Source organism: Calidris pugnax, unplaced genomic scaffold, assembly GCF_001431845.1.
Source record: "Calidris pugnax isolate Ruff unplaced genomic scaffold, ASM143184v1 scaffold18, whole genome shotgun sequence".
Classification (NCBI taxonomy): domain Eukaryota; kingdom Metazoa; phylum Chordata; class Aves; order Charadriiformes; family Scolopacidae; genus Calidris; species Calidris pugnax.
The window spans coordinates 9051160-9076952 of record NW_015090812.1 but is presented as its reverse complement, the minus strand read 5'-3'; the positions used below and the strand labels follow the sequence as shown (position 1 = coordinate 9076952).

The 25793-nt window shown below is 43.5% G+C and overlaps 2 protein-coding genes across 2 annotated transcripts in view; one reads left to right on the top strand and one right to left on the bottom strand.

Annotated features, from left to right (window-relative positions):
* Window positions 1-6: 6 nt before the first annotated feature.
* TOE1 (target of EGR1, member 1 (nuclear)) lies at window positions 7-5871 on the top strand. Its single transcript, XM_014939403.1, has 7 exons — window positions 7-109; window positions 205-245; window positions 423-519; window positions 656-814; window positions 1135-1394; window positions 2644-2815; window positions 3912-5871. The coding sequence occupies exons 1-7, from the start codon at window positions 65-67 to the stop codon at window positions 4689-4691; spliced, it is 1554 nt and encodes a 517-aa protein (XP_014794889.1). The 5' UTR covers window positions 7-64; the 3' UTR covers window positions 4692-5871.
* TESK2 (testis-specific kinase 2) overlaps window positions 5077-25793 on the bottom strand; it is an 87527-nt gene continuing 66810 nt past the window's right edge. Inside the window, exons 6-11 of the mRNA XM_014939402.1 lie at window positions 21892-21974; window positions 19877-19952; window positions 18123-18206; window positions 16910-16996; window positions 13141-13276; window positions 5077-9954 (exon numbers count right to left, since the gene is read on the bottom strand). Of these exons, the coding sequence (XP_014794888.1) occupies window positions 8945-9954; window positions 13141-13276; window positions 16910-16996; window positions 18123-18206; window positions 19877-19952; window positions 21892-21974 (1476 nt within the window). The 3' untranslated portion in view covers window positions 5077-8944. The remainder of the gene's footprint in view (window positions 9955-13140; window positions 13277-16909; window positions 16997-18122; window positions 18207-19876; window positions 19953-21891; window positions 21975-25793) is intronic.

Genomic DNA, 25793 nt, shown 5'->3' with positions numbered 1-25793 from the left:
GTCGCGGCGGCGGGTGCCGGTGGTGGACGTGCAGAGCGACAACTTCGCGGAGCTGTGGCCCTCCATGGTGCTGGCGCTGCGCACCGCCACCTTCGTCGCCGTGGACACGGTGAGGCGGGGCGGGGGGTGGCGGTGACTGAGCGAGCGATCGAGCGGTGGCGGGACCGGGCCGGGCCGGGCGCGCTCACCGGTGTCTCCCCGCAGGAGCTGAGCGGTCTGGGCGCCAGGAAGTCGCTGCTGAACCCGTGAGTGCCCCGGTGGGGCGGGGGGCGCGTCGCTCAGCCGGACTGAGCGGCTGCGGGGGCTCCGAGGCGCGCGTCCCGCCGGTACCGGTTGCCCCGTGTGGGGTTTGGCCCTCGGGGGGCGGCCGGTGGGACGGGGCAGGGGCGGAAGCCGTCAGCTCCCGTTCTCCCGCCGGCCAGGTGCATCGAAGAGCGGTACAAGGCCGTCTGCAACGCGGCCAGGACCCGCTCCGTCCTCTCCCTCGGCGTGGCCTGTTTCAAGCGGCTCCCGGAGAAGGTGGGTTCCCGGGGGATATGACCGGGACGCCGCGGGGAGAGAGGACTCGGTGCTCCACCCCGTGCTCCCTGGGGTTGCCCCGGGGTGTTTCGGCAGCTCCCCTCCCTGCATGGCTTTGCCCGCTCTCCCCCTGCAGTCGGAGCACACCTACTTCTGCCAGATCTACAACCTGACGCTGCTCTGCACCGAGGACTACATCGTGGAGCCCCAGTCGGTGCAGTTCCTGGTGCAGCACGGCTTTGACTTCAACAAGCAGTACTCCCAGGGCATCCCCTACCACAAGGGCAACGACAAGGTACTCAATGACTCTCCTCTCGAGCTCGCTCTGCCCCAGGCTCCTGGGGAGGTTGTTGGTTTCCCCTGGTCCCGGCACCTCCCTCAGTGGCTGCTGACCAAAGATGGGCCCACAATGGGTTCTTGAGCGCAGCATTATCCCTTTCGCATCCCTGCTGGTTTATATCCAGCCTGGTGTTTGTTGCGGTTACTTTTCCAAGGATTTGGGCAGCTGTTTGTGTGGAGCAAGTCAGAGCTGTGGGCAGTGCGGGCTTCAAGGACTTCCTGGGGCAATGGTGAGTCAAGGCACCAAGGCTCATCGACTAATCCTCCTTCTTGCAGGGCAACGAGAGCCAGAGGCAGAGCGTTCGGACTTTTTTTCTGGAGCTCATACGAGCGAAGAAGCCCCTCGTTCTCCATAACGGCCTGATCGACCTGGTCTTCCTCTACCAGTGCTTCTATGCCCACCTCCCAGACAACCTCGGCACCTTCACCGCTGACCTCTCGGAAATGTTTCCAGCGGGAATATACGACACCAAATACGCTTCAGAGTTTGAGACTCGCTTTGTAGCGTCCTACCTGGAGTATGCTTACAAGAAGTGGTGAGCGGCGCTCCGCGATTTAAAGTTTATGGGAGAGAAGGCAAAGGGAGTGTTTCATTTGTTTGCTTTTCCAGGCAAGGGGGTTGGGTCTTCATATTACCCCAGTGAGTAAAGAAAGGTGCTTTTCTCATTTTTAGGACAGCTGCTGAGTGCATAGAAGTGCATTTTGTAACATGCCTTATCTGTTCGGTGGGCAGCTGCTGCAAGAGGATTTAATCTTCCCCTGGCAGCAGTTTTGACCACAGAGTGACCTGACCTCACTGAAAAATTATCCATTCGATCTCTCCTGACGCTGCCCAGCTCTGTCACACGTCCTGCACGTGACGCTCACGTGCAGCCAGCTACAACTCCCATCACTTTCCTTCCCCACAAAGGTTGTGCTCTCGCTCCAGGGCATCCCATCTTGCTTCCTGCCCCCAGCTCCTTGTGGATATCCTTGTGGATATCTTCCAGGCAGACACGTGTTAGAAGCAGAGATGTCTGTCCGCTTCACGTGTCAGTCTGGCCCCTGGTTCTGCAGTCCCCACACAACCTAAACAAGCCCCTGGCAGTGCCAGAGCTCGTTGAATCTCCATTAAACTGAAGTCGTGCTCTGTGCAGAGGAGAAATGGTATTTTTAGTGACTGTTTTATGTCAGGAAATGCCATTTTGACAGGACTGAAAACATTCAGGATGGCTGTTCTCAAACATGAGAATGCTTTGTTTTGACAAGATAAAAATACTTTTTAAATTGACTTCTTAAGTGTTTTAACCCAGAATTCTAGTTACATGGAGCCTTCCAAAGGTTTTTGGCCTTTTAGCCAGCTCTTGGGAAAACCAGTGCTTTTCTCATGAGAGAGAAAACTTTGTTTCCTTGTTGCCTGCCTCGCCCTGGTTCAACCTGTCTGGGTGGTGGCCGGTGGATGCTCTATGTGATACCTCATTTTGGGACATTTTTTCTTTGTCTGTTAATATTATGAACACTAACACACATCATAGTGCCCTTAATATTTAAAAATCAAACTGTGCTTCACCAGAGACACTGTTGTCCCTGCCTCTGTGTCAGCATAAGAGAAACCAACCTTTAAATCAGCATCTCCTAAAGCTGTTCTCCCAGGATGGAGTTTCTCTCCAGCAGGCTGTCGAGCTGGGGCTGGAGATAAAAGAGCTGGACACTAGTGGAGTTGGGACCTGGTGGAGAGCACCAGCTCCACGCCACGGTACCTTCAGCGAGTTCACCCCAGTATCTGTGTGCCCTTGTGTGTTCCAGCAAGCGGGAGAACTGCAAGCTGAAGGACTCCAACGGGCAGCACCTCACCGTTGAGTTCTGCAACTACCCGGCCAACGTGTCCCGTTACATCGACTATGGCCACTGCTCTCTGGAAGAAGAAAGCCCCAGCGTGGGAGAGGGAAATAAGGTGCCCGTCTGTGAGAAATTTTCGGTGAGTAACATGAACCCCTCCTTCCTTCCTGGCTCCATGGAAAGAGACACATGTGGCCAGAGCAGGAGGTGGGAGGAGAGCACCTGGAGCTCCCCCTTGATTGCTTCACAGCACAAGGAAGACTGTCAGGCTCCAGGTGGCTCCATGACGGAAAGGGCAGCAGCATGCTCTGTTCAGAGGTGGTGAATTCCACGGGCTACATGAGACACAGAGATTCAGAAGGAGATTATACAGTGGGATGGTGTGAGTTGCAGTGCCTATTGCTGTCTTGGGAGGGCTGTAAGTTCTAAATATGTTTGGCTTGTCCTCTGAGCAAGAAATGCTGCCTCTTCCCTCTCCCATATGTTGATAAGATATAAGAAAAAATACTACCTGTCTGCAGCTCCTGGCACCGTAGCACAGTGTGATCCACAGCATCGAGTCCTGGGGCTGCTACAGCAGTAAACAGAGAGCCCACCTGATCAGGTTCAGCCCATCTGATGGGTTCAGAAGCTTCAGGAAGAAAAGGAGCTCTTCCAGATGTTGCACGTTACTGTTGCAGAACAACAGAGGCTGGGGAAACCTCTGGATGTTTCTCATCCAACCACCAATTCAATATTGCTCAGAGAATTTTGAAAATCTCTAAGGACAGAGATTACAAAACCTCTCCAGACCTCTGTTCCAGTGCTTGACCACTCCTTGTGAAACATGCCTTCCTGTGTACCTAGTCAGAATTTCCCCTGGCTTTCCCAGTCACATCACCTTTCCCAGTGCTCCCCAGAGAAAAGTTCAGCTCCATCTTCTCTCTAACCTCTGCTTTAGCACCTACATATCCCCATCCCCTCAGCCTCGTCTTCTCCAGGTGGAACAAACCCACCTCCCCTGGCCTCTTTCTCCTCATACACTGTGTGCTACACCTTGACAGCTCCCTGCTGCACTCGCTGCAGTTTGTTGATGTCTATCTTGTGTGTTGTGGGGCTGTAGCTGGACACAGTGCTCCCGATACAGCCTCACCCACCCTCAGCAGAGGGAAGTAATTAGCTCTGCTCTGCGTTATGGGGATGAGCTGCTCTGAGCAGGAGGCTGGTGGCTACATGCTTCTCTCTTTGTCCCTTAGGCCTACGGCTGGTGTCCGAAAGGGGTGTCGTGTCCACAGTCTCATAACATTGACCTCATAATTGATGAGGACGACAAGCTTTGGGAGGAGAAGCGGAAGAAACGGAAGCACAAATGGAAGCGTCGGAAGAACACGGAAGAGGCTGCGAAGGCGTTTGAGCAGGAGAGCTCAGGGAAAGAAACGGAGGTAGCTCAGAACGGGGAGGAGGGACCGCCACGGAAACAGAGCTGCTACGAGCCTGCAGCTGCCTCGGAGCTGGCAGAGATGACACCCAGCACTGAGGGCAGGCTGCTGGAGGAGAACTCCACAGACATGGAAGCAGAGGTCAACTCAGACACCAGCACACAACGGGAAGGAGCTGCTGCCCAGGTGGCAGCTGCTGTGAGCCCCTCTGCCAAGGGACATGCCAATGACAGTCACCAAGTGGAGGGGAAGTCAGAGGTTCCTGCTGGGGTGGGCTCAGTCCATCCCCCAGACATCCCTGAGACTGAAGCAGCATGTGCTGCAGCAAAGGAAAAGGAAAGCCATGGTCCACCCTCACAGGGGGGCACACACCGGGCTGGCTTTGATGCGTTCATGACTGGTTACATCATGGCTTACGTCTGGATGCTCAAGAAAGGGAAAAACACGGACCCTGGGGAAGGGCCCTGGTTGCCCGAGTGTCACAACAAACTGTACCTCAGCGGGAAATCGGTGCCGCTTCAAATAGTGAAGAGCTTGTTTTCCAAGTCTTCCAAAGCTCACAGCCAGAAGATGAAGCTGGCCTGGGCCAGTGCATAGAGCTAGAGGACTCCTCACTGAACCGGACCTTTTATCCCCTCAAGTTTTGAAGTTCTTCATTCCATCAAGAACTGACCAGAAGGGGAGCAAGTTTCTTACCCTTGTGTTTGTTTTAACTTCTGACCCATTAAATTGCTCTCAGTTGGAGTTCCCCCTCTTGTTCCTTAGTGGAATTCTGGCTGTGAAGGCAGGGGAGAGGCTGGAGGAGAGGGAAGAAAAGTGCACCTCTCCAGCAGCACCCAGGGCTGCAAGTCCCAGTTCAGTGCTCTGCACTCAAAGTGGGTTTTGAAAAAACAAGCCAGTATTAATGTCATCCATAACTCAAGTAAGCATTTGAGCCAGCTTTTTTAACCTAGAATTGCCCTCTTAATCACAAGACTCAGGCCTTGATTTTATTTTTATTTTGAAAGCAAGTTGGGAAAGTTTACAAAACCTGACCAAGAAAAAAATTACGAAAATATTTAACTGGATTCATCTTTGGTTACTTCTTATTGCAGTTCCAATAAAACATACACCATTTCTATAAGTTCAAAAAAAGTCAGAAGGTCAATCAACATAAAAACAAGACGTGCTTTCTTTACATATTCATAAATATCCACAATATTAGAAAAGTTGTTTTGCAAAGATTTCTTTTTTTTCTGGCAGTGTTAACTTACTATTATACACAAGCTACAAACTTCTTCCTAAGCCTTTAATTACAAGTTGAGCTATTTACAGACTGCAAAATATTAAGACGTAAAACTCCTTCATAAATACGAAAATAGATCATCTCGCAAAGATCTTTATACTTAATCAAATATCTGGCTGCCCCTCCTCCCTCCCCCCATCAAAAAAAAAAAAAAAGGTTATTTGTTTTGCATAGAAATGTAGTGACATGCAATATAAACAATAGCATTAAGTGCAAACAGGAATTATTCAAGTGTCTTTAGTTGTACTGGCAAAAAATACCAATGTTCTGTTACACGTAATACATCAACTCAATGCCTCTCCAGCAAGGTTTAAGTCTAGGATAGCCCCTTGCCTGCCCTGCTTTTGAGGGGCAGCGATTCACATGCATTCTCTTCGTTGCCTTTTATCAACCTGCAACCTCAACAAAAATAGCTTATAACAGACATTTAAATGAATTCAACGTAGAAAGATTTAAAGGGAATTAAAAATATCTTTCAATCTCTTCAGGGAACCTCGCAATGTGTAGAAAGTGTTTTAAAAGAGCAAGAACTGCTCCCGTAAGGAAGTCAAAAATCATGATAAAATCCCATCACCATAAAACTTTGTCCCATCGGTATAAAACGAGGAGGCTGCTGAGCACGCGCTCGTACCCGTGTTCAGCAGCAGCTGTCAGAAAATGGCCCCCAGTAGAAAAGCACCCTCAGGTAGGCAGAAAACCCAGGAGTATTTACTAAGTGCGACCCAGATTCAGCTTTACACAACCCAAGGGCTGAGCCGCAGTGAGCGCCAGCTGCACCCAGACCCTTGCAAACACTGGGGTTTAGCAAGCACTTCGCTATCCTAAAAAAGCAAAATCCTTTCACTCCAGTTCCACACACACACCCCTCCTCCTGCGCAGACCACGAATCCAGGAGAGGCCTGAGCCGTGATTCCTTGGTATTTCTCTCTCCGACACCTCCACCTCAGTACAAAGAGCTAGGGAAGGGGATAGAAGTGCCCCACGCCTGTCAGCTGGTACATGTAAAAAGATAAAATTTTAGCCACGTAAGAGAGCTATTCAGAGCAGGGAAACGTTTTAAGAGACAGTGGTGTTAATAAAGCAGATGAGGTCACTAATGGGTGCCACAGAGGTAGCCAAGGCCTGACTGACCACACAGGCTTCGGAGAGGGCAACAGGCTTCACGATGGGGTGTCAGGGCTGGCAACCAGGGCTGACACAAGCCACGGAGCAGCCACGGCCCCGGGTGTGCTCTCTGCTGAGGCTGCAGCAGTCGCAGGATGCTGGCCAGCTTCCTCACAGCCCCGCGATGCAGAAGTAAAACTAATCCTTATTATTGCTAGTTTAGCTGAAGTCACACACCTAAACGCATCTTGTGACAACAGAAGCTGGTGCTGATGGTTTCCCCCTCCTGAGAGATTACAATTGTATAAAAGATAAAAAAAGAGGAAGAAAAAAAGGAAAAAAAGAAAAAGCAGGCACCAGGCAGGCAACTGAGCTCTGCTGGCTGTTTGCTGTCCTCAAAGGAAACCTCACACACACCATGCCAGCTGTAGAAGCCACTCTGCAGACAGGATACACAAGACAGACCACTCTGCAGCTCAGCACCTTCAGGAGGCCAAGAGGCGGGGGCCAAAAGGGGTGATCTGGGTAAGGACAGGCATTTTCTCTTTCACACTGCAAACAGCTGCCTAATCTGCATGGACTGTGCAAAGTCACTCGGCAACACTGGGTTTCTCATTTGATTCTTCACAGCCACTGCAAAGAGATAATTGCTGCTGAGGTTAACACCTAGTTCACAAGAGGAAGTCATAATTCACAGAATAGTGACCTACACCTCTGCAAAGATAAGCATCTCAGCCAAAAAAAGAACTAAGGCTTTTCCCCTTCATCCTCTGAGATGAGAAAAGAGTAGGAATAGCCCTGCTTCCATCAGAGACTAGTTTTCATTTTCCATCCTTACAAGAGAGCAGGAAGAGAGTGTAACAGGCTACCTGGGTGACATTCTGGTCTCCATTGCATCACCATCTGCTTAGCAGGTACGCAATGCATGCCTCAGCTAGGAATGATAATATAGATTAAAAAAAAAAACTAAAAAAAAATAAAAATCCCATGTCATTGGAACAACAATAGCGGAAAAGGGCGGGATGGTGCACGAACATCACCCCAGAACAAGCTTTCCTGTACATTGCATCCCAGAGCGGGGATCTCTGATGCTGGTTCCTCCGCTTCTTTCACACGTACCTGCTGGTGGAGGGAAGGGAAGGAAAAAAAAAAAAAAAAAAACCATCCTGTTCAGTGACAGGAGAAGCCAATGAAGCCAACAGCTTCTTTCCGTAGAAGAAACTAATTCAGGACAAGCTAATTTGCTCTAGTTTGACAATTGAAAGCCCATCTGTGAGAATACTGTCTGTCCTTTCCAAGAGCACTTGTGTGGCTGCAACACTGCTGGCAACCTCCCCTGAGCAGGGGATTCCTGTCCTCTTTCAAGCAATCTGGTTTTAAATAAGGAGCCGTCATTACTGCAGTGAAATTAATGAGATGGGATGTACCAGGAAGGGAGATGAATGTGAACCTTCTAGCTTAGTGGTAATAGTCAACTGTGATCTTAATTTTGTGTTCAATTAACTCTTCTGTGGAAACAGATCATGATGTCCATCCAGCTCTTCAGAGATAAAAGCCCACACCCCCTGAAAGCTCAGTACAGCTGGTACTTTCACTGCAGGTCCAGAAATGAATTCCAGTAGCCTGGAATATGGCTCTCCTCTCATGCCCTAGGCAAATCTTCCTCCACATTTGGGTTGAGGTACATGAGCCGTGCAAGGAGGAGAGCAGTGCTCACCGCATCCTGCCTCCCTACACTGCTGTGTTACACATCATTACCAAATCCCAAGGGAAAAATGAAACACCAGGGAACAGATTCTTCTTGTTAATCGCAAAGCACTCGTCATGTGATTCAGCCTGCAGATTGCGACCAGCGTGAGGGGTTTTGTTTTCGCTGCTTTTGAAAGAAGAGCTTGTTTAATGCTGCAACAGCATTTGCAGCAGCTCTGGGACCAGAGAGCATTCCTATCTGCTCCACATGGTTCTGAAAGATCGCTGTGCCCGTTTCTAAAACAGGGGCTCTGACTCAGGCACACCGCTGCAGGATGTTAATGCAAAAATCTGCAGTGGTTTAGGGCAGCTGGTCAGTCAGAGGAAGAGGGGAAAAAACCTAAGGATCACTCTTTCTACCCCAAAATGGAGCTTAAGGCCTTGAAATGCTCCATGCTGGAATCCAGGTCAAACTGTTTACACGGTGCCTGCTCTGGCTGCTGCCTCTTGGAAGGACTGTGGGGCCCACACGGCCATTCTGGCTGGAGTAGTTCCACCTCCTAATGCAAATCAGGGAAGGGAATAAGCACAGTTTGAAATAAAGTTAAAATAATCAGTCTCTCCAGATGCTGTCTGCAGCTGTTTGACAACCAGCTTCTACCATCTGCTGAGTCTCTTTCGAACGTGAAGACCAGCACTACAAGAAAAAACAGAGTTTAAGTGACTGGGAACAACTGTTCCCTCAAGGACACATTCAGTTTGAGTCCTCTCTTCATATGTCACAAGTTGACTGCGTGCTGCCACTTGCCGAGATGTTGGAGGTCTGAGACAATGGGGCAGGACTGTCCCCATCCTGCTCCCTGAAGGGCCATACCTCTCTCTTCAGCTCGGTGGAAGGACTAACACCGAACAGAGGCTTCGTAGATTCTGGTAGAGTATTTTTCAGTAGGTCATCTTCCACCTCCATCTCTTCAGAAGGGAGACAACCCACAAACACTTGTGAGGAGCCATGCCCCTCAGAGTTCACTGAATTCTCAGCTGGGAGCTTTTTGTAAGACAGTGGCTCAGGCTGGGCCAACGCTAATGGTTGGTTACATGCTGGATCTCCATGTGTATTCTCAACAGGGCAAAACCCATTTTCCTCCTGGGCCACCGGCCCATCTGAACAGTCCATATCCTCCTCTTGTCCTGCTACAGGAAGAAATTCTGGTCTGTGAGGCTTGGCATGAAAGGGGGGAATCTCTGACACACCATATTTACTGCTACTCAGGAGTTTTTGCCGAACTTCTGCACCTAGTTGGGCTGGGTCACACCTGCCAACAGTTGAAGAGAGTCCCCCAAACAGGCCATATTCCTTGTGCGGCAATTCAGGAGAGAGTGGAAGTGACCTGCATCGTCTCCTGGGAAGAAGGGAAAATTCCTGGCAGTCTGTGCTATACGCCTGCCGGAACTGGTGCTGGCTGGCTTTCAGGCCTCCACCTGCCTCTGGAGAATGCAAGTCAAACACAAGGGAGATCACAGACTTGCTTGGCATGTCAAAGAATTTGATCTTCCCCCCCTTGAGGTCCTCCCGGGCACTGAAGGGATTAACTTTCCGGCCTAATCCTTTGTTTGGCGTGTAGTAGGGGTCCTGCACGTTTATCTTCCTGGAAGGCTTGCGGGAGAAGATATCCGACTGGCTGCGTGACAACCAGATATTCCGGCGTGGACGAGGTGACTTGGGTGGGATCTTATCGTCCAGAGAACTCAAACGTTTTACTCCTGGTCCTTTTTCGATTGAACCTGAGTAGAAGAAAAGAAATACTCTTAGCTTAATGGAGCTATATACCTGCACAACTGTTAACTCAGAGAGCCTTCATGACAACTGTAAAGAAAAAAAGCTGCATTTTTGATGTGCCAAAGTATCTCCCATAAGTACATTTGCCAATTTCTTACAAGTTCTTGCACAAACACCAGGACACCATTCCCTTCTCCTCAGCGTATTATTGGTTTCAAACATGGAGATTTGTCAGCCCTGTCCACGGGACCCTTTTAAATGTAAGGCAGTCAAAACTACATTTAAAATATTCTCTACTCTTTACTCATGCCTCAGGCTAATTAAAAATCATCTTGAAGACTTGAGGAAATGCAAATTCAGTTAATGCCATCTTACTTCCCTAGGCCGTGAAACTAGACTGCTTCTTTATCATTTTACAATCAAATTTATCACCCACATTATGGGGGATACTAATTTGGCAAGATAATTGCCTTCAAAAAAAAAAAAAGGAAAGAAAACTACAAAAATTTGGTAGAAAGAAGGAAGTCTTTCCCTCTTCTATCCAAACCCTGTATTTTAGGGTCCCTTCGAGCCTCCTCCCTGCCAGCAAACTGACACAGCAGAGACAGCACAAGGTGATCTTAAGAACAATTTGCATGTTTCTAGATTTATTATCCTGGCTTCCAGCAGAGGTTGCCCAAGATCTCTTGATGATACTGACCATAAAAGAGGGCAAGTATAAAACATTATTATTGCCAAAGGAATCGGGACTTTTTCACCCTGATGGCAAAAGTCTAAGACCAAAATAAATACCCCTCCTGATACCATGAAGAGTTTAAATCATTCTATCCCAGGCTCCATTCTGTACATTATCCAATACAGAAACTAGGGATGTTTGATGGTTTGACTCTAACGAATAGGAGTTAAAAAGTTGTACATATGCATGTGGATTTATTTGCACACACACATATATAACTACAAAAATTTGTTGGAAAGAAGGAAGTCTTTCCCTCTTCTATCCAAACCCTGTATTTTAGGGTCCCTTCGAGCCTCCTCCCTGCCAGCAAACTGACACAGCAGAGACAGCACAAGGTGATCTTAAGAACAATTTGCATGTTTCTAGATTTATTATCCTGGCTTCCAGCAGAGGTTGCCCAAGATCTCTTGATGATACTGACCATAAAAGAGGGCAAGTATAAAACATTATTATTGCCAAAGGAATCGGGACTTTTTCACCCTGATGGCAAAAGTCTAAGACCAAAATAAATACCCCTCCTGACACCATGAAGAGTTTAAATCATTCTCTCCCAGGCTCCATTCTGTACATTATCCAATACAGAAACTAGGGATGTTTGATGGTTTGACTCTAACGAATAGGAGTTAAAAAGTTGTACATATGCATGTGGATTTATTTGCACACACACATATATAAGTAAATAAAAGCTGTATCACTAGAACAGGATGGAAAAATTGTAGTTATTTAGGAAAAGATGCTAACTCCTCAAGTGCTTGGAACATTTATCTGCCACTGGCTCTCAAGCTGGCCCTGAAAAGCTGTGGTAGAGTAATAATAAACTGATATAAAGAAGTGGTATCTCTTTTTGACTACCATAGCCAGAATAAGCACATTTCCACTTTTTCTTTTAAATACTGCGACAGTTTAGACCATAGTCACTTCACCTAGAAAAGCTGTGCAGGTCAAATAACAGCATGTAACACTTATCCAAGGAGATGCAAATCTGACAAGAACTCCAGAGGAAGATTGCCAGGCAAATGGAGGAGAAAAAAAACACCCCACAAAACAAACAAAAAACCTCAACACATAAAAATACCACAAACTCCACAACCAAACTCCAAACAAACATGATGGTTTGACTCTAACGAATAGGAGTTAAGAAGTTGTACATATGCATGTGTGCGTATTTATTTGCACACACACATGTATATGTAAATAAAAGCTGTATCACTAGAACAGGATGGAAAAATTGTAGTTATTTAGGAAAAGATGCTAACTCCTCAAGTGCTTGGAACATTCATCTGCCACTGGCTCTCAATCTGGCCCTGAAGAGCTGTGGTAGAGTAATAATAAACTGATATAAAGAAGTGGTATCTCTTTTTGACTACCATTGCCAGAATAAGCACATTTCCACTTTTCCTTTTAAATACTGCGACAGTTTAGACCGTAGTCACTCCACCTAGAAAAGCTGTGCAGGTCAAAGAACAGCATGTAACATTTATCCAAGGAGATGCAAATCTGACAAGAACTCCAGAGGAAGACTGCCAGGCAAATGGAGGGGAAAAAAACCCCCACAAAACAAACAAAAAAAACCTCAACACACAAAAATACCACAAACTCCACAACCAAACAAACTCCAAACAAACAAAAAATTTTCCTTTTTAACTCACATCTCTTTTTGATGATTTCCAGGTGTGGGAGCACTACCACATGCATGCAGTCCATGTGGTTTGCAATACAGAACTTATTTCAATCTATAATCACATTACAGATAGATATATATGTATATATATTGTGTATTTATATATACACAATATGAGAGACTATTTTTACTCTACCCTAAATTTCCAGTGCCAGAAGTCTAGTAACACAGAAGATATCTAAATCAGAATATGCCCCAGCCTACAAGAACTGCTTGCAATTTGCTCCCCACACCAGGTGGCACTAGATGGCTTCAGAGAAAGCCCTTCAAGGCCAGCATTCCCAAGCAGGTCTGGGATTCATCTTTTCCCCAGTCTTTCTGCGTATTTCTAGGTACTTTATAATACTCTTGCATCTTCTCTGCTCTTCCTCCTGAAGGAGTTTAAGAAGCTTCTAAGTGCTACATGTAACACACACCACAGAAATTATGTATATGCACCAAGTATGGCAGGGACAAAGCAAAAGTTGATGGATTTTCATATACTATTAGCAACTTACAAAACCATTCCCAAATGAACTCTAAATTTCCCCTCAAGAGCTTGTGGGCAGAATCTTTTGAGGCACTTGAAGAAACAGTTAGCTGTTCTTTCCCAAAGGACACTCCGTAGTGCAGAATATATAGCATTCTTCCAGAATAATTTTCAGGCTTTGAATAAAATCATTCATAAGCTGTAAATAATACCATATATAGCTGAAATCCTAGTCTTAAAAAAATGAAGCATCGTACCCTCTTGCTGTTAGTCTGCAGCAATGTTTGTACAATACAGACATTTACCTTTGGGTTTTCTTTCACTGTTGTCAAGATTCAGAAATTTTCTCTCTCTGTCCGAGTCCTCATTTCTCAGGCGATTTAAAATCTCCTCCAGTGTTTTGACAATATCAGCAAATGAAGGACGCAACTTTGGATCCATCTGTGAATGCACACAAATCAAATAAGCTCACGTGGGTTTGGTCATGCTATTCTGCTCACACAGTGGACAGACAGAGGGACAATCTGAAGGAACCGAGGAAATTCGAGACCATTTTAAGAAGTATGTTGTCATTGCAAAAAAAACCTAAGTAAAGCAGGGGGTAAGTAGTATTCTGTCCCAGTTTACATCTATTATACCTCTCACATTTAACTATCAAGTTGTAAACATTCTATGATGAGGAGGCATTTTCAATTGAAAAGGTGAGCAGCTGTTAGATTCAGGGCTTCAGAGATGGTTTTGTTTGTTTTAAACAGTTTTCATAGTTCAAGGATTTATTTCTGGACCCAGTTATCAGTCAGAGATTATTTGTCAATGTTACTTCAAAACGTGCCTGAAGCAATAAGGATTAAACAGAGCAACTTGCTATGTCATTCTTTAGAAGTTTGTAATTCTTCCATCATCTCACTTTAACTTTAATTAAAACCCACCTAAAAGGCATTGCTGATTTTAAAGTTTAAAATGTTGTATCTTTGCATTTTTTAATTAGCCTTACTACTTGGCATACTGGTCTGTCTTGTGAGGAAGCAAAATTAGTTATATAATTCGACAAAGTAATACGATAGAAAAAAGAAAATCCATCTTTGCCCAAGTAAAATACTTCCCTCTTCCCCCAGTCATCAGTAGGTATTCAGTTTGTATTTATCAATACATATGTATTTATTCACCCTAGTAGAAACGAATCTCTAAAAGTTCAAAACTAACATCGTACTACAGGGAAAGCAGCTTAATTTTATTAGTAACTCAGAAGGCATTTCATCATTTTGAGCATTGACTCTGTATACATGTTACAGGTTTAACTCCTGTAGGCAGCAATGTCTAATTCAGCAGCTGAAAGTTAACCCCATTACACTATTAAAAAAGATTCCGCTTGACCTGATTCCTGTTTCCAGCTCTCTAAAGGCTTTTTCAGAGCAGACAAGCCCAGACAGATCTCACCTCTAGTACAAAGGGAACAGTGGTGCTTTGTAAAGAAAAAAAACCCCAAAGACCTCCCTGATACTGCCTTGCAGGTCCTACCAGATGAATATTTCTGAAGAGAACTGGTATGATCAGCAATGCCAGAACAGCTTCGAGCAACACCGGGTAAAGGGCTAAAAACTCATATGTACAGTAATAAAAAACAAACAAATCACACTTGAAGAGCTTAAGAGCAGCAAAAAAGTTGTCCTAATGCAGCAGTTGGAATTTCCTGGCATAGGAAAACATCTTTTTCAGCTTTCCCTGTTTCACTGAAAGTGTAGAGCAGGAGCAACAAAGCACAACCTTTGTCCTCCAGCACACTTAATAATTTGGAAAGCTTAGAGAGCTGTTGCATGCTACAGAAAACAAGAGCAGCTCTCTCGCTATTTTGGTTTGTGCCAGGTAAGATCCAGGACAAGAGCAGCAATGGAAAAGTGACTCAGAGCAACATTTGCCTCTTCCATCCCTGAGCAGTCTGGATTCTGCTCAAATGGAATAGAAGGTTCTTCCTCAAGGCAGCAGCTGCCACAGCTCAGCTCATTTTGGGAAGCTTTTTGCACGATCATACACGATTATGGTTTGCAAGTATTTGCACAAGTAGGCTTATAGTTGTTGGAGAGCCGTAAGTTTTAGACGTCTTTGAATGCATTTATTTGAAAAACACCTTTTTAAAATTTGCTGTTATAAAATTTTAATCCACTACTCATGCATTTCAGTTTTTACCGGTTTTCTTAGGTTGCCCTAAAGCACGTTTCCTGGCTGTAGAAAACCCCAGGCTTTGCACATTACTTCAGCTAATCAGCTGAGCTCTAGAGTTTACACTATTTGTTGACCTATTAAATAATAAAAAGCTATATAAACATCCATGCATAAAAGCAAATTATCACACAGGTCACCTATTATTGAAGCACACCATGCTCAGGAAGATATAAGAAAGCCTTATCTGCTCACCACCTTTTTCCTTCTACTAGGTAAGTGGCAAGTGAATTACAGCACGCTCCACAATGAAATCAGCATATTAATGGCTTGATCACAAGACAGTAATTTCCACTTTCAATTCAGGGAAGGGACATTTATTATACAGGAAGCAGCATTTGACAATAACCAGTAGGAGAAAATCCTTTTTCTCTTAACGCACAGAATTCTTACATGAGAATATAAGCTCAGTCACTTTCCCTTTCCTCATGGGAAATTCAGTTTTACTCTGAATTTCACCCGTGATGAAAAATGGCTTCGAATCATGCACCATGTGTTTGGATCCAGTACGATTTCTGGAGCCTACAGGCAGGAGCCAAGATTTCCAAAGTCAAATCCTACCTCTAGGCAAACCCTGTAGTGCTTACGTAGTTAAAACCCTTCATAAACATGAGTCAGATCTACCACTGTCCTGGTGACGCAAGCCCCACTGTACTAAGATGGCAACAGAGGAGTATAGTAGCTTGTCCAGAGTAAGTTCCACAAACATCTTAAAAATTAATTTAAGCTATCTTGTGTCAAGAGCAGCAGTCACCCCACCTGCTCACATCCTCACCTTTATACCACTCTCCCCTTGAGCGAGCACGTGCATTTGTACTAATACAAAGAGAGAGCTTGGGGCAAAAATAAGCATCAAGAGCATGGAGAGATGAGACCGCTTCTTCCAGCAGCAGTGTTGACATGAAAACAAAGCCTGAAAAATCAGTAACAGACAGGAATAAAAAGCCCGTCTGAGAGTTTCCTTACACTCATTTGGACACAGTGCTGGTATTGGCTCCAGCACGGCCTGGTTGTGGGGTCCCAGGCAACATTTTGTGCAGTAAAATTTTCAGAACTTGCCTCAACTAAAGTTGTCCCAACTGGACATTTCCAACTTCAGCTGAATTTGGTGGGAGCTCAGGTTGTCTTTCTTCATATAAATAGGTTTACTATACAAAGGTACTAGCAACCTCTGTCATGGGATAATGCACAAAATAGATCTACTTCCCTGGAATTTTCACTCTGAGGAGCCATGAAGGTATCCAGCAAGCACTATCAGAATTTTACTTGAAAAATTGGCAGAATATTTACTCCATACAGCACATTGCCTATAGCCTTACTGATAATAAATCATTTGGGTCCAAGTTAGGGGTTTTTTGGAACACGGGCTAGGGATTTGGAGGTTTATCCTGCTTTCCAAAAGGCAGCATATAGAAACTTGAGAGTAGTTTCACGCCTGCTCTTGATTTGTTTGTCCCCTCTGTTTGTGAGAACAACTCTGAATTCTTTTTTCACAGCTCAGTAGGTCTGTACACAATAACAGCTGGATTTTGTCAGCCCGAGGGCCAGCCAGTGTCAATAGCATACAACTGGTTGTGATCAGCCTGAGCAGCCTGCAAGAAGCTGTTCAGTTTGCCAGACCTGTTTGTTTGGCATGCCAGAACACAGAATTGCAAAAACACAAGATAGACCTTTTTACAAAGGGGAAGAAAGGATTATAAAAACTGCAAAAGACTTTCTGGTTTATCAGAACATATGCTGCTTTTATAGGTAGGCTCTTCAAGTCTCCTCTGTAAATGCTTTAAGCTGTATCTTCAACAGCCAGAGGGATTCAGAGAACTCCAGTTTAGGCCTCTTCCCTTGAAGTAAGATACTCACATTACAGCAGTTGAAGGCCAGCTGGAGGAAGTCAGGGGGACAGTCTCCCACCATGTGCTGGAAGGCATCGTAATCTAATCCAAAATTCTGTACAAACAAAAACACAGCATAGAGATATAAATGAGGTCTGCTATCTGGCGCAAAACATCTTATTTTCAGGGTGTTCCTACGTGGGGTTATCAGGAATAACCAGGAACACCATCTCTCAGCAGCCACATACAGAGGATTTTGATAAAACTCCATGCACACTCCGAACTGCAGCATCCCAATGGGGATTACTTGATACAAGATACCTGTAAGAGAATGAGCTGACTTCAAAGCCCATCCTTCTTCCTGAACTCAACTGCAATCCATTGCACTTGAAATGTTGCCCATGTGGATCTGGAAGCAATATCCTATACTATGATGTTTTGCCATGGTGGCTTTCACAGTGTAAATTAACAGCCTGCTATAAAACTAAAGGCTTTGCTATGATGACAATTTGCCAATTAAAACAGTTAATTTTTCAGTGGATGGTAGACTGGTCATACAAATTATCTAGTTCCTTAAGTGCACTTCTGCAAAATCTGAGGGACGGCAAAACAAACCGATCTCTTATTTACTGCAGTTGAAGACCTAAGCAATTTTGCATTTTCAGAACCGGAGGGAAACAGACAATTTGGAAGACGCGCCCCCCAAGTAGAGGCAAAAAGCTGCCCTGCAGATGGTACTCAACCAAAAGGCAACTGAGGAAATTAACAAGTATCTTGTTTGATCAGTGGATTCTAGCTCAGATCCACAGAGCTTAGCACAGTCTATGCAAAAATATGGGTGAGCTTATTTTAGCTGCTGCTAACATAGCTCCTGCCCCTTTCACAAGGAGAGGCTGCTTAGTGGATGCAGTGTGCCAAATGTGCTCTGTTCCGAATCTGGCAAGAACTCTACATGAGCCATCACTACAAAAGGAAGGTGACTGCAATGCTCTCAATGTCCTGCTAGTTAGGGGCAGAAAGGATTTCCCATGAGGACTGCAGCTGGACAAAATCTGTGTGAAAGTGTCTTCGATGAAGCTTCTTATAATAACAGCACAGAAGAATAAAAGCCTTTTACAGGCTATTTTTAATGTAACACCTATTCATTGTATCTTTGGCAGCAGTGCCAGAAGTTCTAAAGGCCAGCCATTATCATGGCACACTTACCACCTCCCACCAACGTTATAGATGTGACCACTTACCTCTGTGCGAGGGAGATAGTCTGGATCTGCCTGTATTCTTGCTATAATTTCACAAAGAATTATACCATAGGAGAATACATCCGCCTGAAAGAAAAAAAAATAAATAGCCGCACGGTTCAGCTATGAATACTCAGCGTTCTTATCTGCAACTGAGTTTCTCCTCACCCCAAACTGTTATCGTGAAACAACTAGACCAACACCACAGGGTTACAACACTAAGCAATTGCATTATAGCTAACATTTTCCATGTGAAGAAACACATGCTCACAGTAAAGCAATGCATTCTTGTTGCACAAATAGCAATGATAACTTTAAAACTCTTTCAAGAAAAAAAACCACCAAACCACTCTTAATTCAGCAGTGTAAAAAAAAATAAAAATAAATCCTTCCTTGCATAAAGAATGGCAAAGTTGCATTTGATGTCCTACAGATGGGAGTAATTAAAAACATAGCCAAAAACATGACACATCTATATATCACTGTAGTTAGAAAGATGGGTTTAGAATACACATAAACACAGCTTATCCAGAATATTAATGCTGTTTTTAAGAAAAACTGCATTTTTCTCTTCTCACTGTTCAGCACCTCTGGAGAAAAGTTTCTTTCCCAAAGCTTGAGATATCTAGTAACACTATATTCCAGCATCCATTTCCACTGCCATTCCCATGACACATAGTAATCACTTATCTGACTACCCCTGGAGCTGCACAGTTGCTCTGATTTCCACCCACCTGAATTTATCATGTAATAAAATTTAGGAAAACATGAAATACAAGTCTACAGAGCAGAAGCTGGCATCCCTCATTCCTTAGATATCAGGCAGGCTTATCTCTCACCTTTCATGCGGATGAGGTATGAGATCTGTTTCCTCTTTAGTCCTCCATGCCCTAGGGTTAGTGAAGAACGTGGCACCACAGATTCGAGTGCTTTATTATTAATTTAGGTCAACTGGAACTCTTAGCAAAGCTTTGAAATGGTAATTATTACGTTCATTACTGAGGTAGCTACTGCTTTCCAGAAAGTTAAAAGTACCACCAATTAAACCGACTGTTGACTGCTAGCTATAAAAAGGTACAGGATGTGGGCTTTATCACAGAGAAGCTGCATTTGCAGGTCTGAAGTAGACTATGTTACACGTGGGAGAGAAAACCTTGTGGTAAAGAGCTTGACTGAAAACGCTATTTCTAAAATACAGTGTGAGCTGATTCTCCTTTGGAAAAAAAAAAAAACATTTCCCAATGCCATAAGCAGGAAAACTTATAAATACCTTCAGAGAACATTTTTATCCAGGTATCTTACCTTGAGAAATTTTGATATATTTCTTTTTCTTTTTTTTTTTTTTAATTAAAATACTTGTACAAGTTTACATACAGACCTTTTGCTTCTACCCAGATTACACTAATATATGGGTCAGGGAAGCAACCTTACCACATTTCTCATGAGACTTAGTTAAATTAAGTTGTGTTAGGTCAACAATCTATTATTATGCTTCTGCATGTGAGGTGTTTCAGAACGGAAACAGTGTAACAGTGAATTATTCTAAAGGTAATTCTATTTCTGTATAAGAATTCACACCATGAATTAAAAATATTACTTATTCAACTCACACACTCCCTTAATCTGAATGACCTACTGAGTACAGAAATGTGACAAATGAAAGTAACGATTTTATTATTATGGAAATTCTAAGTCTTGTATAGAGCTATTGAAGAGAAATATCAGACAATTAAAGTCCATTTGTTTCAAGTACCTACCTTTTCATTATAAGGTTCATCTCTGAGAACTTCTGGTGCCATCCAGAAGGGTGAACCCACCACTGGTAACTTCTCACTATATGGATGAGGGATGGATGGCAGGAAAGGGGAGAGGGGGGTGGAGGAGAGAGAAAACCAACATTATTAAATGCTCCAATTCAGACATTGCTACTACCTTTCTGTAACTCCAAATATCTGCAGAAACTTTCATCAGACAGAAGTCAATACAAGTGGGTTTCATAACACACTGTATTTTACACTGGTTTCCTACTGGACTCACTGCAACACTCAACAGCAGGAGGAGAAGTGAAAGAAAAAGAGTTCAATCAGTTACTCATATTTTATTTCCAGTTTCTAAGTGCCTGGCCACTCTTTTAAAAAATATTATTTTATTAGAAGGTCACAAGTGTTCAATAGTTTTGCCTTCCAAGCTCTTGGCAGAGTGGGCTCCTTTATCTATACATTTAAAGGTCTGTGGACATCAGGTTTGGGCTACATGTCAAGTTCTCCATTCATGCAGCAAGACATGCAGGTATCCATCCCTATATGTATACCGATAAGCAACTCATGAAGAATTAGGCACAGCCCGCTTGCAAACTGTTTTTTAGAAGGAAAAAAAAAGTCAAGATTGACCAGATAAATCCTATAACAGGGAAAAATGAAAAGTAATCAAAATAGAGCCAATTTGAAAAAAATCACTGTTTCCATATGGCTGAATAATGGGGTCTTAAAGCAAGGCCTCCAGCTTGCCACCCCAGCTGACTTCGAAGGAATACCTATTAAAAAAAACCCAGGCTTCTGAAGGCCTCAAATAGCATGGCTTGCTGGCCAGCAAACTGAAAACAACCAAACTGCATTTGAAAATGGAGGTAAAACTAGATCAAACCAAAATGGTGGTTAAATGTAATAATTTTATTATGTTGATTGTTTTAGTATCAAGTTACTTTAGCTTTAGCTATTCCACTTCCAGAATCCAGGGCACCTCAAAACTGGGTATTAAGAACTCCTTAAGGCACCTGTGGGGCCTTCCCAATTTTGTGATGGGTTCATATGAATGGAGCTGAAGCTCTCAGCACCTTAAAGGGCAGAGACTCCACAGGAGTGAACATTGACTGTGCTTACCAGTAATGTGGAAATTAAAATGTTCACTCTATTAAGCTTTTACATCAATATTTCATCAAGATTAATGCAAGCCTTCAGACCTCCCAAGATACGGTTTTAGGATATGTACAGTTTAAAAACCACAAGATCAATTTTTATTGCTTTCTTTACAGTCAAAAGAGCTGGAAGGCTTTTATTTATTTTACGCAGAAGCAGACACTGGAGAAAATCTGACAGCACGTTTCACAGTCAGAATACTCTGAAATACACAAGTCAATATACAGAGAGAACAATGAAATTCTTGTCCTTGATCTCCCTAATGGAAGGATGACAAAAGGACTTTTTCTAGTTGTGACAATGCTTGTGACAGTCACCTGTGCATTCCTCAAATGAGTTAAGATTATAATTTCATCCAGAGGGAGCAAAATGGTGAGCTACTGTTAGACAGTAATTTTAGTATCTCTTTGTTACAAACCTGGATCTTAACAACTAACCCAGAGGTTAAAGAGAATAATACTGGAATGCCACTGAATATTGTTTATGAAAATGGAAAGAATCTAATTATAAAATCACCCCAATCCAGAATGCTGGACAGTATTTTTGTGTTTGCTTTGTTGTGGTTGTTTTTCAAAATTCTCAAGCACCTACTTAGAAGATCTACTGAAAAGCTTAAGTAAACCCTCTACTCACTGGAGCATTTTTGAAGAATAGATGTCACTACTAAACCTATCAAAATGGACAGTAATTAAGATCAAAACGTTTTGGTCATCCAGACTGCAGTTCTAGACTTAAGACTGAGAATATTTTTTGCAAATTCTGTATCAGAATGCAGTACTGGCTTCAGGGATCTGGCTCAGAGGTTCTGACCTGCAATGGCACTGCAACTCCTGTGGTATTTCGATTAGCTCACGTACCTGTGATCTGGAATTTTCTCTGCTAAACCAAAGTCTCCCACTATGGCTGAATATCCGTTCTCATCGTGTTTTATTAAGCAGTTCTGGGGAAAAAAAATCAACCAAACAAACAACAGAAGAGTTATTGTCTGAGCATGAAACCCATATACCATTTTGTTGTACTTTTAATCTGGAACAAGACTACAAGATATCATTTGGAAGACATTCATCTGTGAGCAGCTTTTGTCTGAAAGCTACCACCCTTTTCCCCTTCCCTCCCCCCTGCACAATCACATGTCTGTCAAACTTAAGATGCTGCAAACAGCCTTACACTTAGTTAATAATCCACTTAAAAACTTGCTGAGAAAGCAGGCAGCCACGGGCAGCACGTATCCAGCTAGGTTCTAGCAAGAATTAAGATGATTTAGCTCCCTTGCTGCTAAGTATGCAATACATGCTGTTCACTATGACACCTTAAATTTTCTCTTTACAATTTGCCTGTACCTGACCAGAATACACGAGCAGAGCAGATGCTAAATGCCTTTGTATGTTTTGCTACATTAACTACTGAAAAGGAACTCACTGCTTTGCAGTAGATTTTCATCAGAAAATAAAAGATGTGACAAAGTTATACGTGCTTTTAAATTCCCAAATAAAACTCTTCATTCTACACTAGAGCATAAAATATGATTTAAGGGAAAAGTCTAATAGCTGTCAATCCTTTCCTTTCAGATGTACCCTCCAGTGTCAGGAAAGAGGGCAATTTAAGGACACACACAGATAATTCTGATCTGGTAGCATCACGTCACACACAGGGTATTGTTGATTTATTTTTGTTATTTATTTACAACTCTGAGAAACATGCTTTGACCATTCCAGTACCACATCTTTTCCCCTCTCACCGAATGAATCAACAGCTGACTTCCCTAAATTTTTTTTTCTGTCCTGCAATAGGTGGAGCAAGACAGAGAATTCATTCCTTTACCACATGCCTTGGTCCGTATCATTCTGCAGGCAGTACAATAGCAGTGACAGGCAGCAAAACCGCTGCCGACTCCTACAGAGTGGTACCCTGCATTAATTAGCTAAACAGCAGGAAACACTTTCTAGCTTTATTGTGCTTGGATGTAAAAAAGCTCCTCGCTGACCCCAGAGCATTAGCTTGTCTGTATAATGCAGCTACCAAGAAAAGTGAGTCCCTTGTCTAAAAGATCAAGTTCGGGTCATCCCTGTTTATATTATTCAGAGATGATTGTGGCTCAGGCCATGAAGTGAGTTTTATTCCTGCCAATTAAAAGGTTAAACAAGCCACTCCTGCGATCCTGTAAAGAAAATGCATGCCAGCCTCTTGAAACACAGACCAGGCTCCTGAGATGCAAAGTTCGATTTGTTTAGCATGACTCAAGTAAAATAAGTACAGTTAGTTTGTGGATTCATAAACATGTACCAAGTTAAATCAGCCATGCTCGCCCAAAAAGCAGCAAAGCTTCTCAGTTACGGGCTTTGTTATCTTTTCTCAAAGAACACATTCATTCAGCTTGCCTCTGTTTGAACATTTGGTCACTATAAGTGGACTTAAAACTGAGAAGGATAAAACTTTTCTGAAAAATCTTACTCAAATGATTCAGACAAATGGAATTCCATTGTGTACCACACAGAAATAAGCCTATGAGGACACCAGAGGTTTTGCAGTCTACAAGAATGCTGATACTAGCTTACCCAGCAAAATATCAAGTTATTTTCTGCCATAGATTTCTCAGCAATTAAAGATGATTCATAATTCGACATTTAAAAAAAAAAAAGAACACCTCTCTATGATTCATAAAAGAACTAGTTTTAAGAGCTAGATTTTCTTCTTGCATCACATTTGACAATTAAAATTTTATTCATTTTGAGTAACAGGACTGCTGAAGTTCATTTTACCTTGTGGGTTTTGTGGATTAGGGTTATTCTCCAATAACCCCATGTCTCCAGAATTTCAGGGGAGCATTTAAATCCTGACTAAGAACTATTTTCAAAACAATTTAAAAACTGTAGAGACAATTCTACTGGCCTTACGGTCTGCGATAATTTACGTGGCTGCTTTGATACCAAAAGGAGACTTAAATGCAACATCAACCTGCAGGCAAATTTTCCTTCAGCTTCTTACCAGTATACAATCACATCCCATTAGACAGCAATACATCACCAACTGGAAATGAACAATCTTACCCCCCCACACCAAGCCCCAGGCAGTCTCAGCTCTCAGGTACAGCACTGAGCTCTTATACAAGTACATTATTCCTATGTAAATCATAAATTAAACCAATAGCACATCCAATCTAGCTGCCAAGTAATGCTACCTGACAGCTCTGAGCTCCTTCCTGGAGAAGCAAGGGCTGCCTGCAACAAAGCCAGGCTGCCTTTCCGTGCAGGCTTTCGAGAAATCAAACAGAGCGGACATCCCACCACCGTGGGGCCCAGAGGTCCTGCAGGAGAGGCCAGGACACCACGACAAGGCACCAGGGGAATGCCTAGGGCAACATTTCTGCTATTAAATACTGATCAATTGTTCTGCTGTAATGGGCTGCACAATGTTAAATGACATAAAGAAGGAAGCTAAACTATTCTCTCTCATTAGTGGAAGCTTGTCTTTTGTCTGCATATGAAGAAGTGCTGAGTGTGAATTTAAATTCATTAGGATACGTACTCCAGTACAAGAGTGACTTTTTTTGCTCACACTTAAATCTGCCATAGGCAGGTTACATGCACCAGACAAAAAAAATACCAGTGTCACTATAAATGCCCATTGCAGCGAAACTAAACCGATTTAATTCAACTGGTGCAGATTTTTATGTAGCTAAGCACTGATTTCCTGGAACCCAGAAAGGATGGAAGCCTATTCCTACTAAAATCAGTAGTAAACCCCTTCTACAGAAGCTAGCGTAGTCAGTTGTCACCTTTCAAGCCTGTCCTGAATAAGCAGTACAAAGCTTTGCAGATGGTGATGCTTCATTCTGTGCTGAGCTTCTCCAAGTGTTAAGGGCCAACCTTCAGCACCACCATACTCCTCCCCTCCACCCTTCCCACCCCAGTAAAGCCATTACACAACACTGCACCAAACCCACAGCACAGTTTATCGGATTTAAGATGCAATTCATGAAAAGGTGATTTAACACAGCCCACAGTAACTGGTGGTTCACGTGCACTCAATGAAGACATTTCTGAGCATTCACAATCTACTGCCAAGATAAATCAGGATCAAAAAAGGGACAAAGCTTCATTAGAGATTAAAAGGTTGAAAAGAGCTTTTAAACTTAAGCTAGTGGTGGTATCTTAGTCAGAAGAGTACAATAGAGCATACTGCACTGTTTCTACTGACAAAGGGATACTTCTCCATTTCTACAAAAAAAGAAAGTATATGTATCAGTTTGGTAGGAAGAAGTTTAACTAATGGCTTTTGGGACAGAGGCATAAGAGTTCAAGCCCCTCTCTAGTCCAAAAAGCCTCTTGAGAACTGTCTATGAGATGAAATGCCAAACAGCTCTATAACATAGGCTTTAAGAAAATGCTTTTGAGTTACTATTGCACCATTTGTAAAAGCTGCAAGGCAATAAACCATGCTGACCTTCTCAAGCTTTCTCTCTGGACCTCTCCAGACAGGGATGTTCTTTCCTTTGGCAGCTGACGCTGTCAAAGAGGGCAATATTTGACTTCAGTTGGGTCCTTGAAGGTTTTTTTTTCCCTGAAATGGGGACCCCATGCTTCCTTCTTGAGGCAGTCTCTTAACAGAAGCAAAGAGCTCTGTACATGAGCCCTAAAGAGTTAACAGAGCTGTTTATGCAGAGACAGATGTGAAAGAACATAAAGCCCCCTTTGTGTGTTACAGGAGCTTAACATCTGCTTTGCACAGCATAATCCTACTAAGACGAAAGCAATATTCT

Coding starts and splice junctions, on each gene's coding strand:
- TOE1 (XM_014939403.1), top strand. CDS start 65: ATGGTGCTGGCGCTGCGCACCGCCACCTTCGTCGCCGTGGACACG. Junction 1,395..2,643: donor GAGTATGCTTACAAGAAGTG/GTGAGCGGCGCT, acceptor TGTGTGTTCCAG/CAAGCGGGAGAACTGCAAGC. Junction 2,816..3,911: donor CCGTCTGTGAGAAATTTTCG/GTGAGTAACATG, acceptor TTTGTCCCTTAG/GCCTACGGCTGGTGTCCGAA.